At 43.2% G+C, this 24168-nt stretch overlaps 1 protein-coding gene across 2 annotated transcripts in view; it reads right to left on the bottom strand.

Moving 5' to 3' along the window:
- LOC125126224 (colorectal mutant cancer protein) overlaps positions 1–24168 on the bottom strand; it is a 337404-nt gene that overhangs the window by 280571 nt on the left and 32665 nt on the right. The window contains exon 1 of one of the 2 annotated variants that reach the window (XM_047778409.1): positions 7923–8626. The exons of the other annotated variant lie outside the window; for it this stretch is intronic. Within the exon in view, the coding sequence (XP_047634365.1) occupies positions 7923–8069 (147 nt within the window). The 5' untranslated portion in view covers positions 8070–8626. Of the gene's footprint in view, positions 1–7922; positions 8627–24168 lie in introns of those variants that run through there. 2 annotated transcript variants of the gene reach the window in all.

The following is a 24168-nucleotide window of genomic DNA, read 5'->3' as shown; positions in this document are numbered from 1 at the left end:
CAGCAAGGCGTTGACAAATTCCTCCAGGACATCATTTGCGTTCCCGGGGGCCAGGCTGAATGACTCGACTTGGGGAAGAGGTCGCCCGTTGTCCTAAGGCATCCATTCTGGCTGATGTGACCTTTGTGCAAGTAATATTGCTAAGTATGTCATTGGAATGGTATGGTTCTCAAACTTCTAGATGACACCACTGCAGGGAGGACAGCCAAAATACATGCCGCAGAACCAGAATCCTGCCCAAACTGAAACGGAAACGCTAGGCAGAATAAAGGACGAAAATGACTAAATCAAAAAGTGACTTACATTCATGTTTTTCGAGAACTGTACAAATAGGGGGAGATATAAATTACTCAAATTATTAAGTAATTAAAACCTCAAAATATAACCTCAGGAATGTGAGCTTCCTGCACAGTGAGTGATTCTTCTATAAAATAGCTGCCCCAAGGATGAATACCCTGTTAGATGGTGGCAGAAAAAGTGGGGCGCCAGGGCGCCCTTTTGCACGGCTGGACCTGGCCAAGCTGACTCACAGGCTGCACTTCAAGAGGGTGGTGGGCAGGGCAGGACCTGACAGAGACACATTCCCAAAGTGACATGGCTCAAGACTGAGCAAGATGAAGTGTGGGCTTCTTGCTGCAGGTGCTTCAGAAAACCATTCTCTCCAATCTCACAAGGAATAGGAAACAGTGCATGGGTAATTGAGGAGGTGAAGCTGTGACTGCACAAAAACAGTAACAGGAGAGTCAGATCAAATTGGGACTGGTGAACAGGCGCCCTGAGTGTCTCCCCTCACCATTCGGACTGGGAGCAGCAAATAAATCCAGTTCCCAGTGAGATGCCACAGAGGGAAACGCTTCTGTTACTAGTCAATTATTTATTTTACAAATGTAAGCCAAAACATCCCCTTATGTGGTCTACTGAATTCCAAAAGTTACAACCACACCCTCTGTATCCCTCATCTTGCAATCAATCCATTCAAGAAGCCCAGGTCTAAAAATGGACTGTCTCTAACCCTGCTTTTTGTTTTCTGTCTTTAATGGGACAGAATCAAGTACCGGCATGATCTAGAATTTTACTGCAGTTAAAACAGCCTTTTCTGGTAATGAATCATCAGCCTATATAAATGAAAGGTAAAGAAAAGTTTATTTCATTAAAAAAAAAAAAAAAAACACAAGTATTAACTCACATGGCCATAAAGTTTTGGCAGATTATAGACTAATCATGAGAGCCAAACTTTGGTTTCTGGAACATAATTCCAAAGTGCTGGCCACATAACTGTTTTTACCTTTCTTCCTGTTTAGAAACTATTAATGACTCCCTCTGATTCATGAACTACCAACCTCCTGGCACGGAAGGCCCCTTGGATGGGCTCCTGGGAGCCTGGTTCTCAGTGCTAGCCTTCCTCAGCCCCATGCTGCAGCCAAGTGACCCCACATCCAGCATTTCTCTATCCCCTCTCCTTGCGTCAGCCTCCATTTCCATCTTCCTCTGCTTCTCCCACCCATCCAACACCTAGCTCAACCCACCTCTGAATTCTATGGGTGATGCTATGCAGTGGATTAGAACACTACATTACATACCTGGCAACAGTAAGCATGTACCAGGATCCCATTCTACTGGACAAGCAAAGGAAACATACAAAAATCTAGTTAAGATGTTTCTTTGAGGAGTTCCCTGGTGGCTCAGTGGGTTAAGGAGCTGGCATTGTCACTGCTGTGGTATGGGTTTAATCTCTAGCCCAGGAACGTCCACAAGCACATCAAAAAAAAAAAAAAAAAAAGATGTTTCTTTGGACAGTATATGTGGATATACCGAGACTGTCTAAATCTAAATAACTGATTTTGACAGACCTCACTTTTCCAAGAAACAAATTTCTAAACAGTAACATCCTCTGTCATTGCTAAATTATGTATGTAATATGAATATGATTGCTGGCCTCAGTTACTGATCATTTGACAACACATGGAATGATCATTTGTATTTCCATGAAATACAAATTAAATAAGAGCAGACTTAAATATTAAAGCTTATAGGAATAAACACAATGTATCCTGACCTCCCAATAGTTATAGATTGAGTAAACGGAGGAAATACTCCCAATTACATAATACTTGATATCATCTGTGGAGTTGGCGTGAGAATGCATTTAACATCTGCTCTGAAGATTAGCCTACACATTTTGAAACTTTAGATGTCTCAGCTTAAAAAAAGCAAAAAGCCTTAAATAACATTTCCAAATACATTTGGCTACTAGGAATATCTCTTGTGACTGAGAATTTATTTAGATAGATAAAATGTCAGACTCCAAAAGGAATGAAACAAAATTAGAGCAAACCCACACCTACTCTCCCACCGGAGAAATGATTTCACTGAGTGAATTTACTGAGTCCTACTCTCGGAGGCTAGTAGTAAAGACGGCTAAACAATGGGAAGAGACAGCTCCCTAAAGTAATTAGGAAAATAATATTTCACTGCTATCCCCAACCACACCTATATACTCTTATTAGTACAATGCTCCCTAAATATACATGAAATGCAAGTCCACTGTGACAATACATTTGTCAGATAAAAATCTGAGTTTTCCAGCAATGCTGCCCACAAGTATACAAAAACTAGTATCAATCAGTCAACGTGGGTTTAAAAAAAAATTACGGAGACTTGCTCGATTAAATCATCTGGGTAACTCTTGCTTCTGGAAAGAACATAAACATATTTTTTTCCAATGGAGGTTCAACCCCAAAACCCCTGAGAAGAAACCAGAGACATCTCTTATGTTCCCCTTTTTTGTGTTGTCCTAGTCATCTGGTTTCCTTTGTTCTTTTCCAGTTGAACATTTCAAGTTGATTACGTTACATGTGCCGAAGCCATGAGCAATCCAACTAGTCAGAGAGCAGTTAGCAGAGTGGAATACAGTCTTTGCCCCATTATCTTTGGAGCAATCAAGGGCATGAGGCCTCTAAAGGACACCGCCTCAGTAATAGTCGGTTTGGAATTCAGTGTAAGAAACAAGACTCCTCGTGTTCATGGTGAAGCTGTATCACCCTTCCTAGGGGATGTGCCCCCTTCTCAGTTTCAGCAACACATGTCAGCCAAACCTCATAGGGTTCTTCTAATCCCCTCCCCCAAGAGTGTGGAAAATCCAAAGAGATCCAAGCTGTAAAGAACTCCTACTGAGACAGTTTAAAACCCATTCAATCACAACCACTGCCCCTCTGAAAGGAGAGAGGGCCAACCACACAATCAACACCTAATGGGATCAGAAAAGGTCTGCCTGTCTGGGCTTCACAAAGACACGAGGGCCAAGGAGAGCAGGGTTACTTCAGAGCTTTTAGAAAAAGATCTTAGGAGAAAGGCTTTGAGATAAGGTCCTAACCAAAAATATTTCCCAAGGGGAAGACGGGGAAGAAAAAAGAATGAAAGTCTTAGGAAAAAAGAGACATTTGGATTCAGTTATAGAATACTGAACTCAACCATAAACAATGGTGGGGAAAAGCATTTAGCCAGAATTTTAAGACTCTCAGTAGCAACTCAGATGCTACAAGTTTTGGGGTTTAGAGACAGTTAAATTATGTTTCTGCTTTTGAGCCCCTTATCAAAGATTTAGTACAATGAGATCCCTACTCAATGAATTCCCTATTCAGTGAATGTAGTAAGTACATTCTTCCTATTCAATGAATTTTTTTAGGGCCCCATCTGCAGCATAAGGAAGTTCCTGGGCTAGGGGATGAATCAGAGCTGTACCTGCAGGCTTACACCACAGCGGGATCCAAGTGGTACCTGTGACCTACACCTCAGCTCCCAGCAACACCAGATCCATAACCCACCGAGCTCGGCCAGGGAGTGAACCCATGTCCTTGTGAATACTAGTTGTGTTCATTACTGCTCACTACCCTTACCCTCATGCATACTAGTCAGGTTCTTAACCCACTGAGCCACAACAGGAACTCCCTGCAAATTTTTTTTTACATTGTTAAATTGGGAAGTCAATTCATTCTTCCCAAAGCAATTTCTCATGAAAAGCAGCCTCATCTTGATTTAGAGGAAGGGAATATAAAGGGGAAAAGCTTAAAAGCAGAAAGAAGGGCAGTGATTTATCATGGGTTTGAAAAGAACTTGGATTACGTCTTTCAGATTGAAGGGTGGTGTGGGGAAGAAGGGGGTGGATCTCATTTTTAGGAGGACAGGAAGGCCAAGTGACAGCTTTGCTAAATGCCTGCTATTTGCCAATTCGACCAGGAATTCAGAAGAATGGAAAGAAGAGGCAGCTAATCCTATTTAGGACACAAAAAGAGGCTGAGAACCAAGTAAATGAATCCTGAGATACCGTCTTTGGTCTTCAGTGTGAGCTCTCCCTTTTTTTTTTTTTTTTCTTTTTTGAAAGTTGTCTCATCACTTTCTGCGATTGTGTTTAAGAAAAAAATCCTTCCACTTTATCCGTGAACTCTCATACTGTCTTTATCAAGTTACATATTGCTTCTGTAAACCCTCTACTCTCCTGCTTCATCCTAACAGAGGAGGGGAGGCCGCAGCACAGGTATCGTTTCCAAATCCAGTCGTCAGAGTCATTCATGTAACATCAGGGTGAGGACCTGAAAAATGGCTTCGGCTCCCTTCATAGTTAAGTGTGCAAAAACGGAGGCCCAGAAAGATCAGGAGATAGGGCAAAGTTCTCGGGGAAGAGGCCGTCTAACCCAGATGAGAAGATTCTAATCCAGTTTTCTCCACTTGGTTCACTGTTCAGTCCATTACAAAGCCCATTCTCTCTACCCTTGTACTTAAATGGTTTGATGACAGGAGGCTCTTGGCTGCTGGAAACAGTCTTAAGACATGATCCCTGCCCTGGAGCAGTTTACAACTGGGCTGATACATGAAAACACAGCTGATAACATGGCTAATGAAAAATCCTAGAGGAATCCAGACAGGGAAGCTTTACCAATAAGCAGGGGCAGCAGAGGAAGGTTTGATGATGGCTTTGGTGGTTACGCACAGGTGAGCACCAGCGGAGACCACTCTGAACAGGAGAGAGAAAGAGGGTGCAGTCCTATTCCCAGCACACAAAGACAGATGTTGGAATGACTCATGATATATTTTAGACGTGAGAGAACAATGCAAACAGAAATGAGAAGGAAGGAGAACAACTACAGAAAGTCTTTCATGCCAAACTATGACATTTGGATTTTATTTACCAGGCAGCTAGTAAAGATGCCTGTTGGGGGAGTTCCCATCATGGCGTAGCGGAAATGAATAACTAGCATCCATGAGGATGCAGGTTCAATCCCTGGCCTTGCTCAGTGGGTTAAGGATCAGGCATCGCCCGAGAGCTAAGGTGTAGGTCACAGACATGGCTCAGATCCAATACGGCTGTGGCTGTGGCTGTGGCATAGGCCAGCAGCTACAGCTCTGATTTGACCCCTAGCCTGGGAACTTTCATATGCCATGAGGGTGGCCCTAAAAAGACCAAAAAAAAAAAAAAAAAAGATGCTCATTGGTACAGATAGAAGCTTTAGTAGAAATAAAAGTGATGCATACAAAGCAATCTTTTTCAAGAGAAGAGTTCTGGAAATACAGCACAAGGTGGAGTGAAGAGAGGCTGAAGTCAGGGAATCTGAGGAGAGGAGCAGGTCAGGTATGAGAGGATGGGAACTGGGATGCAGAGGAACAAAGGACCAATATAAGAAAGGTCCTCAAAGGAAGGGCAATGGGATCTGGCCATCAACTGGATGTGGGCAGGAAAGGGAGACGGAGGAATTGAAGAAGGATCCAAATCTCTTGGCACACGCACGTGTGAAGGGATGGGTATCTCCCCAGCCAGAAAGCAGAGGGTCAGGAACACCTGACTGGAGGGGACGGGGCTGGGGGCCGTCACGTGTGAAGAGAGACCCAGCAGACAGAGATCAACTGCAGATCTGGGGGTAGAGCTCAGGGCAGAGAATTTGACTGCAGAGATCAAACATTGACCTGAAGCTCTGGAAAGACACTAGGAACCAGAGTTACGTGGGATACTCAAGAGCCAAACCCTAAGGGTGACTGGTCATGCAAGGAGTCCCAGAGCTCAGTCTGGGGTACAAACGACTGTCAGGGGGGTCAGGAAGAAGCACAAGTCAGGGAAGGGAAGGGAAGAGACAAGGAAAAGCCTCAGGAAGAGGTGAAGCATGAAGGCAGCACTTAGGACAAAGGCAGGAGAGAGCCTCACCATGGTAGTAAATGCCCAAGGAATCAAAGTCAATGAACACAAATAAAACACCCTGGGTGTGTTTTATGAGGTGCTAAGAAGATCATCATGGATATGAGGAGCAAAAGTAAGAAAGCTGATGATAAGCAATAAAACAAAAAGAGATGTAGGAGTAAGAACCATCTACACTGATCATTTGTAAGATGTAACATCAATACCATGTGAAGGCAATGACACATAACAGAAGGCTCTGTGCACTAGGACTCGGGAAACGGGAGATTTGACAGTAAGACCAGCTCCCAGGGGCTGAGCATGGAACAGGGGCGCTACCCTGTGCTCCGCACGTGACCTGAGTTACTGAATTCAACCCCTACAGCAGGTCTGCCAAGTGAGTCCTGTTAGTCCCTTTTTTTTTTTAATGTAGAAAATGGGGCACTGAGAGGTTCAGGAACTTGCCCAAGAGCACAGGCTAATGAGTGGCTATGCTATGTGACCCAGGCTGTCTGAAGCTTCATCTGCACCCTTAGTCCCCATGCTCTTCTCCTTGAGGTCCTGTGTCGCACTGGACAAGAACAGGCCTTCTGAGCTTGCTTGCTCACCTGGAAAATAATGGGTAGGCTTCACTGATATCTAACATTTCCAGCCTTAACCTCCTAAGATGCTGGAGCTCTGTGTTAGAGCATGCCCTTGAAAGGTCTTTCTTTTTGGTTTTGTTGTTGTTGTTGTTGTTGTTGTTATTTTTTGTTTGTTTTTGTGGGGGTCTTTTTGGCCATGCCTATGGCATGCAGAAGTTCCGGGGCCAGGGATAGAACCTGAGCCACAGCAGTGACCAAGCTGGATCTTTAATCGGCTAAGCCACAAGGGAATGCTCTGAAAGATCTTAAGGAAAGACACAGCTTCTCTTTTTCTCACTTCTTCACAACTCAACAAGAGGCTTCACTTTATTTCCAATGAAGCAGAAACCCAGGAGAAGGTGCTTGCTGATCCTTGACTTGAGCCTTTTTGCTCTCAACAGGCAGCTGGAAATGAGAGTCACGCTGGAGAATGTGAATCATAGCAAGCGCAATACTCAGCCTTATCATGTGTTACCATGGCTTCACTGCTTTGGTAAAGACAAAATAAGTTTTATATCTAAGTGAACTTGGTCTAAGAGGGCAGCATAAGAAATGACCTGGCTGCTTCCACAATTCAGTGTGGGAACCCTGGTGATCTTCTAAATGCTCAAAGGGACAAAGGTCATGTCCTTTTGGTCCAATACAGTCACTACAGTAAAGGTACCGTCACCTTCCCATTCTAGAGTAACAGCGAGGTTTTGATTTTTTCAAATTGTCTGCACCAGGAACAGGACAGAACAACGGCCTCTGGCTCTGGGCACATACACAGCCATCTCTCGTGTTTAAACACCGAACTGAACAACACACTCTCTGCTGACTCAGAAACGGGGGATGGGAGCGTGTAGAGCAGAGCCGAATCCCTGCTGTTTACTCTACGGTGATTTTCCTCCAAATGCCAATCCCAACATAAAGATCCACTTAGAACCAAATAAAACACAGAAAGCGCAGGAGGTCAGGGAGAGATGAGGACAGGGAGACTTGCCTACCTCCCTGAGCACAAGTCAGAAGCAACACAACTCCTCACAGCCTCATCTCCCCAGTGTCCAAGCCACAGATGCAGTCATTCTTCTCCTTCAAAGCTTTCGGCAATGACGAGCTTTCTTATCATGTCCGGCAAACCCTCACCCTCTACTTACATTCCAATCCCATTCTTTCCAGCCTCTGCCCCACTGCCGTTCCATGAGGTGTGTCCTCTCCTCTGTGTCTTCTTTCCTCCCGGTTGACCCCACCAATGTGCTCAGGTAGGTCTGGGCGTCTCTGTTAGGTGTGTGTGTTCGGAGCATGCAGAACCACACCTGCCTCTGCTGGAGTTCAAGGGCAGGAAGCAGAGCTTTGCAGAGCAGCAGCTTCCTCTTCCTTCCAGACCTGCTCAACCGGGACCAGTCTGGACAAGTTTATCAGACGGATAAAGATGGCCTTCAGGCCCTCCTACCCACTGCTCCTTCTGCTGGTGTCACTGTCTATACAGAGCCCTTTGGTTGTGCCATTCGCTAAACTAATCTGCTGTGAGTCTAACAGCTGCCCTGCTACCAGCCTCTTCACGCTCCAAAACACAGGCTTCGAGAAGGAAACATGAAAGTGATTAAAGAAGAAAAGAAATATTGCAGAATTTCAGGAATCATTACAAAGTAAGAGAAACCTCTGGAAGGAACAGAACGCCCCTGGCATTCTGAAACTCAAACAGAAAAGACCTTCTCCCTGTAAAGCCAGTCTTGCTTCCCATAGTGTCTCCAAACATACAAGATTCAGAGCAGTTGAAGAGGTCAGTGAAGAATCATCAGTGTCATGGGTTATATAGGATACTGTGTCATTTTTTTTGTGTGTGGGTGTGCCTTTTTTTTTCCCCTAGGGCTGCCCCATGGCATATGGCATAGGGCAGTTCCCAGGCTAGAGGTCCAATCAGAGCTACAGCTGCAGGCCTACACCACAGCCACAGCAATGCAGGATTCGAGCCGCATCTGTGACCTACACCACACCCCACGGCCATTCCAGATCCCTGACCCACCGGCGAGGCCAGGGATCGAAACTGCATCCTCCTGGACACGAGTTGGATTTGTTTCTGCTGTGCCGCAAGGGGAACTCCAACACTGTGTGATTTTTATCAAGCAGAGTCCAACCACCATCACTGATGGGACAGTGGGGCAGGACGGTTCTCCCCAGGAGTCTCAACTTCTCAAGCAAAGACGATGACAGTAAAGGACTGCTCGAGCGAAGACGATGGGAATGCTGCCCTAGAAGATCATCAGTGCAACCTCCTTCATTTACGCAAAAGGAAAAGGAGATTCGGAGAAAATCTGCTCCCAGGTCACACAGCAGGACAGAGACCGTGCTGGGGTTAGAACCCATGCTCCTTGAGCCAGCAGCCCAATTCACCCTCCTCCTAGCGCAATGCCTCCCGACATCTGTTCTTCCACATGCTGAGACATGTCCCTTTATAAATTAACCCACGTGACTTAGACGACCAGACCTTTTCTGTGACTGTGTGTTCTTGCTGTTGGAATCGGAACATCCATCACTGACTTATGTCACCCACTTCCTGAGGAGGGCATGGAACTGTTTATGTAACGAGTGTGGGGAATTCAGATCAAATACGCAGTGAGTGACTCAAAACTGAAGACAAAGACGGCCGGCCCTGGAAAACGCTTGTGCCTTTTTCTAATGGGCTGGGTTCCAAGCCTGTGTAATACTACTCCCTCCACTTCCCACGTTCTGGTGACTAGAAACCTTGGGGTTAGTCCAAGGTCAAGTTCCACGCACCAAGGGAACTCCCTAGGATGGTCTCAGAAAAAACACAGCCCCCCAAACAGGTAAATTTAGGGTACTTCAGGCCAATAAACTATCTCAACTGACAAGCCTCTTTCCAATTATTATGTCGCCCAAGGGATTTATATCTTTTCCTTATTGACTTCAGAGGCAGAGATTTTATCCAGAAGCGTTTCTTAAGGTACTCCAACAATACAAGCAAAACTGTTTTATCCGGCTCTACTTTCCTGCATCACCAGGGTCCAGGGGAAAAGAAAGTTACCCCGTCTCTTAGCTTATGAACCGCAGAAGGAGAATTCCAGGTGTTAGGCGTTGTAACCTCATGGTGAACAGCAGCTGCGCTGACCACAGCATCAGGAATATTTACATCAGTCTGGCCAAGCCAAAAGGTATGCTTTTTTCATCACTTTAAATCAGTGCGGCCAGCATTTTTCTTTTCGAACAAAAAAGGCTGGTATAGTAGGTTAGATGCAAACTTTTAGCATTCAAATATCCATATTACCAAATTTGTTCGTGCTGGGGTGGGAGGGTGGGAGGAGTGCCACAACAGAGTGTCCTAAGAAAAACCTTCGAGGGTTTTTCTACCTTAGAAGATAGAGACAGCTTCTCTGATAGTTTGGAATCTTTTGCAGCAGGAACTCTAACAGCCCGGATGACTACTGCAGGGCTGCAGGGTCTTGGCAGGTAACTCAGCGAGTCACAAGGGCTGTGCCAAGTGGAGAAGGTACAGCCGGTCTTCGGGGGAGGCAGCTGTTCTGACTTTGCCAGTTACTACAATGAGAAGACCGGTTCAGTGCAGCGGATTTTCCTTTTTCTCAAGACCATACAATCAGGTTTGGGGGGAAGTCTCAATTTTTTTTTAAGATGTGAACTCAAGTAGAAAACAAAATGCTGTTTGTGCCCGGCCAAGTATGCCCATGGGCTAGACTCGGTTGTTGAGTTTCCAGTTAGCAGCCTCTCCTTTACAGGAAAAGCGCATGAAGCATATTCAATACTACTCTTAAAATCATTTTAGAACGTGAGTCTCAGAAACCCTCCAGTGGCCTAAGGGAACATGTAAAAGTAACAAGAACATGAGCAGAGATGGCAAATTATTAAGGGTTTATAGACATGAGGGATAAACAGAGCATTCAGATTCTTTGTAAAGTCACTGGGTTAATGATATAAACCCCCATCCATCCTCCATCAGCTACAAAATTGACCCAGAGGCCTACTCTCCTCACAACCCAATTCCCCCCATTTAGTTAGCCATCCCTGACATCTTGCCAACACCCAACCAGTGGCTGGATCTTGCACGTCCTTCTGGAATTATCTCATTATCTCGTCCCTTATTCCCTGCCCATTACCTTGATGCAACCCTCAGCCATGGCCTATACCACTCGTGTCACCATGGTTCCCCCAGAAATCAGTTTCTCTCTCTACCTACCTCACCCCAACCCTAGTCCTCTCTCGTTTTTTTTCTTTTTTTCCAAATGACTGACTACTGGTATTTCTTTACTAATTACATTCTTTGTATAAGTTGTTTTGTTTTGTTTTGTTTTTTTAGGGCTGCACCGCAGCATGTGGAGGTTCCCAGCTATGGGCTGATTCAGAGCTGTAGCGGCTGGCCTACACCACAGCCACAGCAATGTGGGATCCAAGCCACATCTGTGACCTATACCACAGCTCACGGCAACGCTGAATCCTTAACCCACTGAGCGAGGCCAGGGATTGAACCTGTGTACTCATGGATGCTGGTCAGATTTGTTTCCACTGAGTCATGAGGGGATCTCCCAAGTTTGTTTGTTTTTGTTTTTAATTTTTGGCCACTTCTGCAGCATAAGGAAGTTCCCCGGGCCAGGGGCTGAACCTACACCACAGTTGTAACCAGAGCCATAGCAGTGACAACACCAGATCCTTACCTGCTAGGCCACCAGGAAACTCCCATAAATTTTCTAGAAGTATGCAGGGCACTGCTGATAATGGTTGCCTCTGAGAGAGGGATGTGGAGAACTGGGAGCCCAGGTTTGAGGAAGGTTTATTTTCCTCTGTATCTCCTTCTGTACTTTTTGTTGTTGTTAGGTTTTGTTTTGTTTTTGTCTTTTTAGGGCCACACTCGAGGCATATGGAGGTTCCCAGGCTAGGGGTCAAATCAGAGCTGTTGCTGTTGGCCTACACCACAGCCACAGCAACGCCAATTTCAAGCCGCTTCTGTGACCTACGTCACAGCTCAGGGCAACACCAGATCCTTAACCCACTGAGTGAGGTCAGGGATGGAACCCATGTCCTCATGGATACTAGTCAGGTTCGTTAACTGCTGAGCCACAATGGAAAGTCCCTCCTTCTGAACTTTTTGAAAAATTATTTTCACCATGTGAGTACTACTTTCTCAAAAATAGACGTTTTTTAAAACTTTATTGCCCCAGGGCTTCTAGATTAAGAAGCAAGATATCTTCTCAGCCCAAGACACTAAGGCACATCCAAACACTAAAGATTTTGAGAAGGGGAGTTCCTGTCGTGGCTTAGTGGAAAAGAATCCGAGTATCCATGAGGACATAGGTTTGATCCCTGCCTTCACTCAGTGGGTTAAGGATAGGCATTGCTGTGAGCTGTGGTGTAGGTTGCAGATGAAGCTCAGATCTGGCGTGGCTGTGGCTGTGGTATAGGCCGGCAGCTGCAGCTCCAATTCAACCCCTAGCCTGGGAACTTCCGTATGTTACACAGAGATTTTAAGAATTGAGATGAGAGAAGCTTGAGAAATAAAGCACAGCAGAGCTTAAGACACACACAGGTGAAGGCAAGCGTGGAGGTAGAAGTTGGTAGGAAGGTGAGAAACTGAAAGGAGTGCCCATCACAGGGGTGACACAGCCCGACTCCACTTCCCCAGACTCTGAGGACAGTACAGTATCTTCCCCTAGCCCGAGTCAGATATCTACCCTCCAAAGGGAGCAATAGATCTGCCCGGAGGGATCAGCAACCCTTTGAGAGGAGCTGGCTCCTCCTTGACACACCCTCAAGGGGAACCCACTCTCTGACACATGGCAGCCTTGGCTTCAGAAGTCAGTCAGCCCTCCCAGTGATGGGATAGGTCAACAGGGACAGCAGCTGTTTGTCAGAGTAGGGAAAGTAAATCCGCAACAAGCACATGAAAAGATGTTCAACATTGCTGATTATTAGAGAAACACAAATCAAAACTACCATGAGATACCGCCTCACACCAGTCAGAATGGCCATCATTCATAAGTCTGCAAATACTAAATGCTGGAGAGGGTGTGGAGAAAAGGGAACCCTCCTGCATTGTTGGTGGGAATGTAAGCTGGTACAACCACTATGGAGAACAGTGTGGAGGTACCTTAGAAAATTATACATAGAACTACCATATGACCCAACAATCCCACTCTTGGCCATATATCTGAACAAAACTTTCCTTGAAAAAACACATGTACCCACATGTTCATTGCAGCACTATTCACAATAGGTAAGATATGGAAACAACCTGAATGTCCATCACAGATGATTGGATTAAGATGATGTGGTATATATACACAATGGAATGCTACTCAGCATAAAAAAGAACAAGATAATACCATTTGCAGCAACATGGATGGAACTAGAGACTCTCATACTGAGTAAAGTCAGAAAGAGAAAGACAAATACCAAATGTTATCACTTATATCTGGAATCTAATATACAGCACAAATGAACGTCTCCACAGAAAAGAAAATCATGAACTTGGAAAATAGACTTGTGGTTGCCGAGGCGGAGGGTGTGGGAGGGATTGGGTGCTTGGGGTTAATGGATGCAAACTATTGCTTTTGGAATGGATAAGCAATGGGATCCTGCTGTATAGCACTGGGAACTATGTCTGGTCACTTGTAACAGAGCATGATAATGTGAGAAAAAAGAATGTATACATGTATGTATGTGTGAGTGGGTCACCTTGCTGTGCGGTAGAAAATTGACAGAACATGGTAAACCAGCTATAATGGAAAAAATAAAAATCACTAAAAATAATAATAGTAAAAAAATAAGATGTTAGTTGCATTCTTGGTGGTGGCGGTGTTGGGGGTACACATTTGTAACGGAAACATGGATTCAATTTCCTATTCTGAATGAAACTCAGTTTGAGTTGGGTTTCCCCCATCCACAAGCGAGACAGATCTGAGTCACACATATCTTCTTTCTTTGCACTCTGCACCAGAGAAAAAAGAACCATAGTCAAAGACCAAATCTTTTACCTTCTGCCTCAGGAGGAGCAGGAGGTTGTGTAGGGTCCCATGTGGCCCTAACCACAGGCTCATTTCTTTGCTGAATCTGAGATGCCTAACAAAACACTGCATTTACTTTCCTGGGCCCCAGTAAAATGGGGCGGGAAGTTTAGGCACACATAGTATTGTCAGATGATGGGATTATACTATATACACACAGTAAAGGAACTTATTTAGGCCAATCTAGTAATATTTTACAACATAATAAACTCTAAAATGCAAGTGTGCTTGTTTGCTCTGATTCAACTGCATCAACGTTTTATTCAACAGTAAACTCTTAATTATTCACTCAATAATGGCACGGATAAGCCAAAATATTATTTGCCTTGAATGAATTTATATTTTAAACTGGGTGTGTCTGTTGTTCTGGGAATTCACCACTCCCCAAGTAAATTGAATCCAAATGGAAGGTTCTAAGTCAAAAGAAACCAGCATGTCGTTTAGCTGTGCCAACGCTATTCTCTTTAGTGGAATTATTCCTGGTTCTCCTCAGTTTCCATGCAAGAGGCAGCTGGATACCATCACACGAGCTGAATTAAAGCCCGTTCTCATCTTAGCACTGCTCGTTTCAATAATTTAACAATATTGGGAGTTCCCTCATGGTGCTGTAGGTTAAAGATCTGGCATTACCACTGCAGCAGCTTGGGTCACTGCTATGGTGCAGGTTCAGTCCCTAGCGCCAGAACGTCCACATGCTGCGGAACACCAAACAAGCAAACAAAAACCATTATTAAATGAGCACCTACTAGGACAGATGCTATGCCAGGTGTTGTGGATATTTCAGAAAATAATAAAGTACCCGGAGTTTCTCATTGTGGCTCAGAGGTTAACGAACCTGACTGGCATCCATGTAGATGCAGGTTTGATCCCTGGCCTCACTCAGTGGGTTAAGGATCCGATGTTGCCATGAGCTGTGGTGTAGGTTGCAGACACGGTTCAGATCCCACATTGCTGTGGCCCTGGCATAGGCCAGCGGCTACAGCTCCAATTGGACCCCTAGGTTGGGAACCTCCATATGCCACGGGTACAGCCCTACAAAGACAGAAAGACAAAAAAAAAAAAAAAAAACAGAAGAAGAAGAAAGTACCTGCCAGTGGGGTGAAGTAGAGGTTCAGACAGAAAAGAGTCTCTGAACCATTAAAACATAATATACTGAGTCCTAGGGAGAAGAAATTAGAGTCTTGTGGAAATACAGAATAGGGACTTAGAGGGTGGCCAGGGAATGAGTCCTAGAAAAAGCAGGATATAGGAGGGGACGGGTTCTCCTGACAAAGGGATCAGCACATGCAAAGGTCTAGAGGGAAAACACAACACGGCGTAGTCAAGGAGCGTGGAGTTCAGGTTCAATGCAAGTGTCTACCTGTATATCCGGGTAGACTGAAATGAAGAACCTAGAGGAGCACGGGTTTAGATATTCAAACAGGATTCCAGCAGGCAGTTTAAGAGCTGTCCGATTCCTGCGAACACTGCCACTCACTCTTTCAAACTGACACAGACATTTAGTGTATATAATCTCAAGTCTGAGAAAACAGGCACTGTAATCTTCAAATCTGGGATAACACCAGCTTTTGCTTTATTTCCTCATCATACCAGCTTTTTGCTTATTCTGCAGAAAATGCTAGTAAAGCAAAGCAAATCATTCTGAAAGCCAGATTATAGCCTCTCTTGATTTCTCCAAGGTGACTAATTTCAATTCACATCTTTGCAGCAGGAGATGAAACCCAGCAGGAGGTTATCAGGCTCCATTACCCTCTTCCTACATCTGGTGGCACTAGTGGTTGTCACAAACTCACCTTGTCGCCCTATCTTTTTTTTTCCCCCCCCAGACTAGTCTGCAGTATGCGGGAATTCCCAGGCTAGAGATTGAACCCTCGCCACAGCAACAATACCAGATCCCTTAATTGCTAGGCCACCAGGGAACTCCATTATCCCTTCTATCTTTTTGGTGGATACACATTTGTGATACTAAATAAATAGGCAGCTGGGGGTTTGTGAGGCTGAGCATGTTCAATTTTAAGGTTCATGGGCATCTAGCATAAACTCCAGGCATGACAGCCAGTCATCCCGGCCCAGTGTGGTTTATGGGGCCAGTGTTCAAACTGTGCTATCTAGAGCGTGTAGGGAGAAAAGGAAACCTCTCTCACGGTGGGAGGGAGAGGGGACCGAAGCACTGTACCAGAGCAGAAATCTGCAGGCTGGTGACAAGCTGAGGAAATCAAAACTCAGTGGCTCTCTCTCTGTGGAGCAGGAGGCCAGGGTGTCTGCTAAAATGGAGAGGATTCAGATGTAAGAGTCGAAAAGACAGGAGACAACCACTGCTATGGTGAGTGGCAGACAGACTTGTCCAAGTCAGTGTTTTCTAGTGAGCTGATTATAACAGGTCCTGAAATCAATACTTTTTAAGGAGAGAATAAAAAAATCATGGGAGTTCCCGTCATGGCTCAGTGGTTAATGAACCTGCCTAGAAAGCATGAGGTTGCAGGTTCGATCCCTGGCCTCGCTCAGCAGTTTAAGGATCCGGCGTTGCTGTGGTGTAGGTCACCGATTTGGCTCGGATCTGGCACTGGCCGGTGGCCGCAGCTCCCATTAGACCCCTAGCCTGGGAACCTCCATATCCCATGGGTACGGCCTTAGAGAAAAGCCAAAAAAAAAAAAAAAGAGAGAGAGAGAATTAAAAAATCAGAAGACAAAGCATAAAGACTGTCATTACATGTAAGAAATTAATACAACGTATGTTCACGTGTATACTCTGTCATGATGTAAAGTGTTCATTCAGGGCGTGGCAGTCAAAACACATGAAAGCCAACAGACTCGGACAAATAGAAGGAATCACTTAGGAGCACTGAGAACTCAGGTGAGGTTAGACACAGCTGAGTTTGTCAAGGCACGAATCTACATTGTCATCACTTGTGCCTCATGCCTGGCCCAGAGGAGAGGAGGTAATTAAATTGAAAGGCTCCTGTTAAATGCAGTGACTCAAGGAGAGAATACCTATAAAAATACATAAAGTAATATAGCTTATCACTTATGCTACTTAATTATGCTAATTAAAACTTTTAAAGTAATTTGACAGTAAATTAAGAGACTGTACCACTCTGCTTGACCACATCATTATGCTTTTTGTCTTCCATTAAAACCCTTATACTGAAAGATCTTTAAATGATCTATTTAACGTGGGGGATATTATCACGCACTCAGTGAAAAGGTTAAAAGGTGTTTTACTTTCAAAACACCCATATTTTTTATGATCTACAGTAGCAAAAAGACAAAACCTCCGCTAACTCCATTCTTATTAAGTATTATCTAATAACTGAAGCCAAATAAACTCTCTTAGAAAGACAAAGGTACTCCACTGCCTCCAAAGAAATCAAACAGGGACTCCAGTATAGAAAAGGGCATCTATTTTCCATTCTAAGTCATTTGTGAGATGCCCCACTGTTATAGATAAATCCCAAATGAAATAGTAAAAAAAAAAAAAAAAATGGTCATCTTTCTCATTTGCCCAAATACTATTCAGAAATCAAGACGGCCCTTCAAAATCATTTAGCCCTGACATCTAATTCCATAAGTCTACTGAACAGGTTAGAAGACAGCCTTGGAAAAACAAACAGGAAGTTGCCAGGTAATCAACTCCACTCGCACCTCCAAGTCATTTAACAGACTCATTATCATTTACTAAAGGAAAACAAAATTAACTGCAAAGCACACTGCTCTTAACATGCTTCCAAAGTCATCTGCAAAGATAGCTTAAACTTGGTGGGAGGGGGGAGCACATAGCTTATTTTTCCCTTTATTCCAATTCCTAGGATACTCTCATCATCACAATAAAAGTGAAGCTATTTTATATGTGACACTGTAATTGATATCACAAAATGCAATTCTTCGTGGAAGCAATAAATGTTTCTAGGAAAAGTCAAGGCTCAACTCAACCGAAATGTGTAAATAAGCTCTAACCACAAAATAACTCCAGAAAAGATGGAAAAAGATGAATAATTTAGTAGATTATGAATATTATCCTTCAAAGTGGCTTGAATTCAATACAAATTCAAGAGTAGTAAAAGGAAACAATAACCTCCAACTCCGGGAAAAGAAAAAACACTAAACTTTTAAACAAAGAAATTCATCTAAGCCAGTGCTTTTCGAACTATTTGGTCTCAGGACCCTTTCACACTCAATTTATTGAGGACCTCAAAGAGCTTCTGTTATGTGGGGTGTACCTATTGCTACTCATCATATTCAAAATTAAGAAATTTAAAACATATTCATTTAAAAGCATTTTTTAGATTTCATTAACACTTTCAGTGAAAAATATATTTTCCAAAAGAAAATATTTAGTGAGAAGAATGACATTGCTTTGCAGTTTGTCAAATCTCTTAAACATCTGGCTTAATAGAAACATAGAGGAATATTACATTAAAAAGAATGAAATAATGCCACTTGCAGCAAGATGAATGGACCTAGAAATTATCATACTAAGTCAAGTCAGACAAAGACAAACATCACATGATATCACTTACATGTGGAATGTAATAAAAATGATACAAATAAACTTATTTTACTCAACAGAAACAGACTCACAGATTTTGAAATCAAACTTATGGTTACCAAAGGGGAAATGTGGGGGGGAAGGGAGAAATTGAGAGTTTGACATCGACATATACCCACCACTGTATATAAAATAGATAATCAACAAGGACCTATGGTATTAACACTGGAAACTCTATTCAATATGCTGTAATAACCTATATGGAAAAAGAATCTAAAAGAGAATGAATGGCCAAGTGTATATGTGTAACTGAATCACTTTGCTGTACCCCTGAAACTAATACAACACTGTAAATCGACTCTATGCCAAGCAAATTTTAAGAAATGAGAACTTCTAGGATGACGAACACGTGAGGGTGCCAGGAGAGTGGTCCATCTGGAGAGGGATGGAAGTTCCTCGCACCTTCCCCCGTAATTTGCCCTATGTTTCTCTTCTGCAATTAAAGTAAAACAAAACAAAACAAAACAAACAAACAAAAAAAAAACAGTAGAGTCTCATGCCTGCTCTTGCATGCAATCTGTTGAAATGGGTTATTTAGGTTGAACCTCATGAAGAAAATCGGTCCTCATACAGCTCTGTAGTTGGAAAGTGTAGGGGTATTTTAATGGCCTTTTCAGATGCCTGTGGATGCTTCTTTGGTGCTTCCCTAAAATTCATCACTCTCTCTTTTTTTTCCCCCAAATCATTCAAGTGAAATAGGATTGGCATACAAAAAGCTGGACATATTTAAGGGAAACAGCTTGACAAGTATACATAATTTGATGAGTAGTTTCTGAAAAAGTTAATTGCAGTGTAGAATCTAAAGCGAACTCCCTGCACTGTTACATGAAAATCCAGTAGTCTATCTTGCACTTTGAAAGGATCTTTATTATCCATGCATGATTCTGAAAATTCTTGGTTCAATTAGTTACATAGATATTCCATAGCTGACCAATTTCTTTGGAAAAACATTACAAAGTCACATTTGTTAATATTACAATCAAAATGTCTTTAGCTATTGAAAAGCTGTCAATCACAGGGTTTCAATTTTCCAAAAATCCAATTTTCACTATTCACTTGACAACTCAAATTTTGTCACTGGCAACATATACCATCAGGGGTTTTTCTTGAAGCTGACAGGCTCCTCGTTTATTTCTGAGAAACTGTCAAATGGTTTAAGTGCTCAAAAAGAGATTAGTTAAGTTAGGATACACCCTCATGAGCAATTATGTAGCCATTATACTGTTGACAGGTAATTTTATGGTATGGGAAAATGCTCACGATATAATGTTAAGTGAAAAAAAAAAAGAGTAAAAAACCATGCTTATATATTATGGTACCAGCTACACTTTAACAAGTGTACATTTCTCTACCTGAGGTTTTTCTGTGTTAGAAAAACTCGCCACAAAACCAAGGCCCAAACTTCTTAAGCAGATGGCAGCTCTCTATTCCTTTAAAAGAATTTACAAATAGTCACTAATAACAAATACAACCAAAATATGGGAACCTGACAAATATAATCATTTATTTTTAAGTTAGATTTACATCTTAAAAAACCCAACAACTTGAGTTCAACATCACCCACAAACAAAAACGAACCACAAATCCTATTCTATTCCACCCTACATGCAAGAAATTAGGCTCCATCTTTTGCCATAGAAGGTAAAAAGAAACAGGCATTTTTATAGTTTCTTTCCCATAGACTGTCCTTCTGAGATTTTGACAAAACAAACTGTGTTTGTCCAAAATCCAAGACATTTCTGCTAATCACTTTCTTTAATTATAGAGTCTTCACAATGATGTAATAACTGCTAAAACATACTTTCAAAGTATGAGGTTTGTATAGGTGCAAATGCACACCTGCTATCAGAAAGGGAAAAAAGTCAATCCTTGGCTTGGGTTTTATGACAAAGGTTACCATTTGGGGAGAACAGATAATCATGTATATATAGGTCACCTCTTCTCACTGCATATTTTTCAGGGCCAAGTCCCTCTTTTATGCCTTTATTTTCTCATTGTCTATCACCATACCTTTTAAAAGATGGTACCGAATATTAGCAGTTATTATTTACTGAGTACTTATGAGCAAATATTCATACTTATCATCTTAATCCCCACAATGACCTTAAAAGGTAGAGGTGGTTATACTCTTTCTATAGAAATCAAGAAACTGAAGGGAAAGTACTTACTCCCCAGTTAGCTAGGATCTCAACGAGTGGTTCTGAAACACCGGCATGAATTAGAATCACCTGCAGGGTCTCTTAAAAAAATGCCTGGACCCATCTCCTGATTTCCGGATTCAGTCAGTCTGGAATGCGGCCCAAAAATCTACAATTCTGCCAAGTTCCCCCAAGATGCTCCTGCTCCTGGTCCAAGGACCACACTTGGAGAATGACTGCTCTAAACCAACACGACCTTGTAGAAGGTTCAGTGGATATGCAGAAGGCAAAGGAAGGCTAACACCGCTTCCATTTACATGGAGGAAAGAGGCTGGAATTCCGATTTTTTTTTTTTTTGCCTTTTCTAGGGTCTAATCAGAGCTGTAGCCACTGGCCTACGCCAGATCCACAGCAATGCCGGATCCAAGCCACGTCTGCGACCTACACCACAGTCACGGCAACGCCGGATACTTAACCCACTGAGCAAGGCCAGGGATTGAACCCACAATCTCATCGTTCCTAGTCAGATTCGTTAATCACTGAGCCACGATGGGAACTCCAATATATTTTCCAAAATTCAATTTGAGAAATGCTTTTTCCTACTCTGTATTTTCTTGCTCTCTAGCCATGCCATTCAAGAAAACCTACATCCATCATGGCACCACTGCATCTGCAGAACCGCCATCACTATCCCCACCGTTCTGGCAGAGAAGAGCTGGTAAGAAAACTTCAGTCTCCAGAGTTCTTCACCTGGGAGAGGGAGAGTGTTCTCAACTTAGGAAAGAGCAAAGAGACTGGCCCTAACAACCAGTGTTGTCTCTTAAGCCAACTGCCAGTTTAGCAGCATCTGCTGGATATTACAACAGACAGCTCTCCAAGTTGACTAGTTAGGGTGGAGCAGCAAAGTCTAAGCAACTCGGATGAGGAGAACCCTTAATGGGGATGGAAGCTGAAGGCAAAAGGCCAGGAAACGGAATGTACCAGAGGAGACATCTTCTCAGTACATTAACTCAGGATCAGATATTGGCTCCCATACCCAAGAATCAAGGCTGAGTTCCTATTGATTAATCAATAGTGGCCCTGATTCACTTGGACAGCTGAAGAGCTATGGGTTCGATGTAACAAACCCCTGCCTGGTAAGCTGCGAAATTGGCACTGTTAAAACACAGCTCTTTTAAATTGTTTAAAACTCCTACTGAGACACACACGTTCTCAGCAACATTTCATTTCTCAGGGTAACATACCTCGAGGACAGGGCCAAAAGACAGCAGTAATTTTATTACAGGGAAGCCGCGGTGCAAAGTGAAAGCCGTAATACAGCTATTACCTAAGGGGTGATCTCCAGGAGCATCTTAATTTTCCTGAGACATTGATGGTGCGGCAGAAAACAGCTTGATTCTCACGTACCGATTCCACACAGATGGAGACGCAAACCTCACATCTCAACACGGCGAAAGCAAAGTAACTGGAGGAAGTAAAAAAGGAAAGGAAAGGGAGCCAGTGGGCATATGTTTGAAGGACAGAAAAAGGAAAAAGAAAATAACAACGCTGGTCAGACTGGAAGCCAAACCACGTGACTTTGCCTAAGCCAGGCATCTGATTCGGTCCTGTAATTCCTCTGACAGGGATGTCCTGGGAATGAAACGGCAGGCAAGCATTAGTGCTCTTTGGAAACAAAAAAAATTTAAAGGATCCTCAAGGATGTGATTTTCTGTATTTAAGAGAGTGTATAACATAAATGTTCGTGAAAAACGCTTCCTTAAACCAGCACACTTAGTTGGCGAGCATGTGAAGAAGAATCTTCCTACACTGCTGGTGGGAACATAAAATGGGACAACCTCTTGGGAAAAGTGTGGAAGTTTCCTACGAAGTTAAACACATTTTTTCCATGTGACCAGCTATTTCACACCTTGGTCTTCACCCAAGAGCAATGAGCATATGTCCATAAAAAGACCTATACACAAAAATTAACAGCCAATGTATTGGTTAAGGTTCCCCCAAACTGGAAACAGTGCAGATGTCCTTCAACAGATGAATGAACCAACATTCATTCAATGGGATGTCCTCAGCAACAATAAGGAGTGAATTATTGATTCATGCAACATGGATGAATCTAAAAATTATTCTGAATCCAAGAAGCCAGACCCCCAAAACCAGTACATATTGTAAGATTCCATTTACAGCAAGTTCAGTAAGATGCAAATCAGTGGAGAGTGACAGCCAATCAGAGACTATCTAGGAAAGAGAAAGGCAATGGGGAGAGGGGAGAGAGAAGAGGAAAACTGGGGGGCGGGGGCAGTGAGAGATATGTTCAGCATCTTGATTGTGGTAATGGTTTCAGATATATACATATATAAAAAATTTCTCAAACTGTGTGCCTTAAATACATGCAGTCCACTGTCTGTCACTTACACATCAATAAAAGTTTTGGTAAAATAGCGTACACACTTAGATCTTTCAAGTACTGATCAAGGGAAGGCGTTGATTTCAGGGGCTAAACTAGACAAAAATTAAACTCTGTAGTTTTAATCCGGGCTTCTCATAAAGCATTACTCAATATTCAGGAGGCTTGATGGCTCTCTACTGAACATGTGGAAACAGCACTGCCCACCTGGCAATGCACAGAGAGCCTCAGTCATGGGTCAAGCACCTAAAAGCCTGCTCTGGGTAATCATTAACCCCCAGTTCTAAAACCAGCTCACTGGATTTAAAACCTTTCCTCTACGTCAAAGGTTGGTTACTACGCTAGTCATCTATCCCACAGAGGTCCAGGGGGGGTTAATGGAAAGGTTAAAATATTCAGGACCCACACCCTATGAAAGCTGTTCTCATCCACCTGAGCCATTATAAAAGCACATGTGTCCCTCTCTGCTTCCACGGCATGCTTTAAGGGTCTGCCAACTACAAAGGCCCACAGGCCAAATCCACCTCACTGGGTGTTTTTGCACAGCCTCTAAGCTAAGAAGCATTTTTGCATTTATTTAATGGTTGGGAAAAAAATAAAAGATTATCTCATGACATGCAAAACTGATATAAATTTCAAATTTTCAAGTTGGTATATACTGTTGTACCAGAACATAGCCACGGCCATTAGTTTACATGTTGTCTATGACTGCACTGACCCTACCACAACAGAGGGGTTGTAATGGAGACCACACAACCTACACAAACAGTAAATAGAAAATATTTACTATTTGGCCCTTTACAGAAAATGTGTGCCTATCCCTGCTCTAGGTGCAAGTCCTACACTGGCCTGAGCATTTTGAGACTGACGGTGAAGGAATTCCAAAGTGAATGCTGGAAATAGACAACTGTCCTGAAAAGCAACACAGTGGTCATTTTTTTCCAACTGGCACCTCTGACAGAGGCTTCTCCTTCTAGTTCAGAGTAGGCCACTAGGTCACGGGACCTGCCCCAACTTCAACATCTATGCTCGGGGAAGGACGGCGCAGCCCCCTCCACGGAGCCAAGTGCTCAGCAACTCAGCCCCCTACTTACATCCTCTGCTTTATCTTACAATAGGTCCTCAGAGTAGCTGCAAATATTTCCGGCTGCTTTTAACTACTAAATGAGTTATGGCTCTTTGGGTTGCAGGTTCCCAAGATGACTTGGGATAGTGGAAGTGAAAATGTGAACCAATTCTCTTTTCATCTAAGCACACGGGGCTCTCCTGGAGCATGAGGGGGCC

The sequence above is a fragment of the Phacochoerus africanus genome, chromosome 4 (assembly GCF_016906955.1).
Source record: "Phacochoerus africanus isolate WHEZ1 chromosome 4, ROS_Pafr_v1, whole genome shotgun sequence".
Taxonomy (NCBI): Eukaryota; Metazoa; Chordata; class Mammalia; order Artiodactyla; family Suidae; genus Phacochoerus; species Phacochoerus africanus.
Note: the sequence above shows the minus strand (reverse complement) of the source record. Positions and strands in the feature narration are given on the sequence as shown.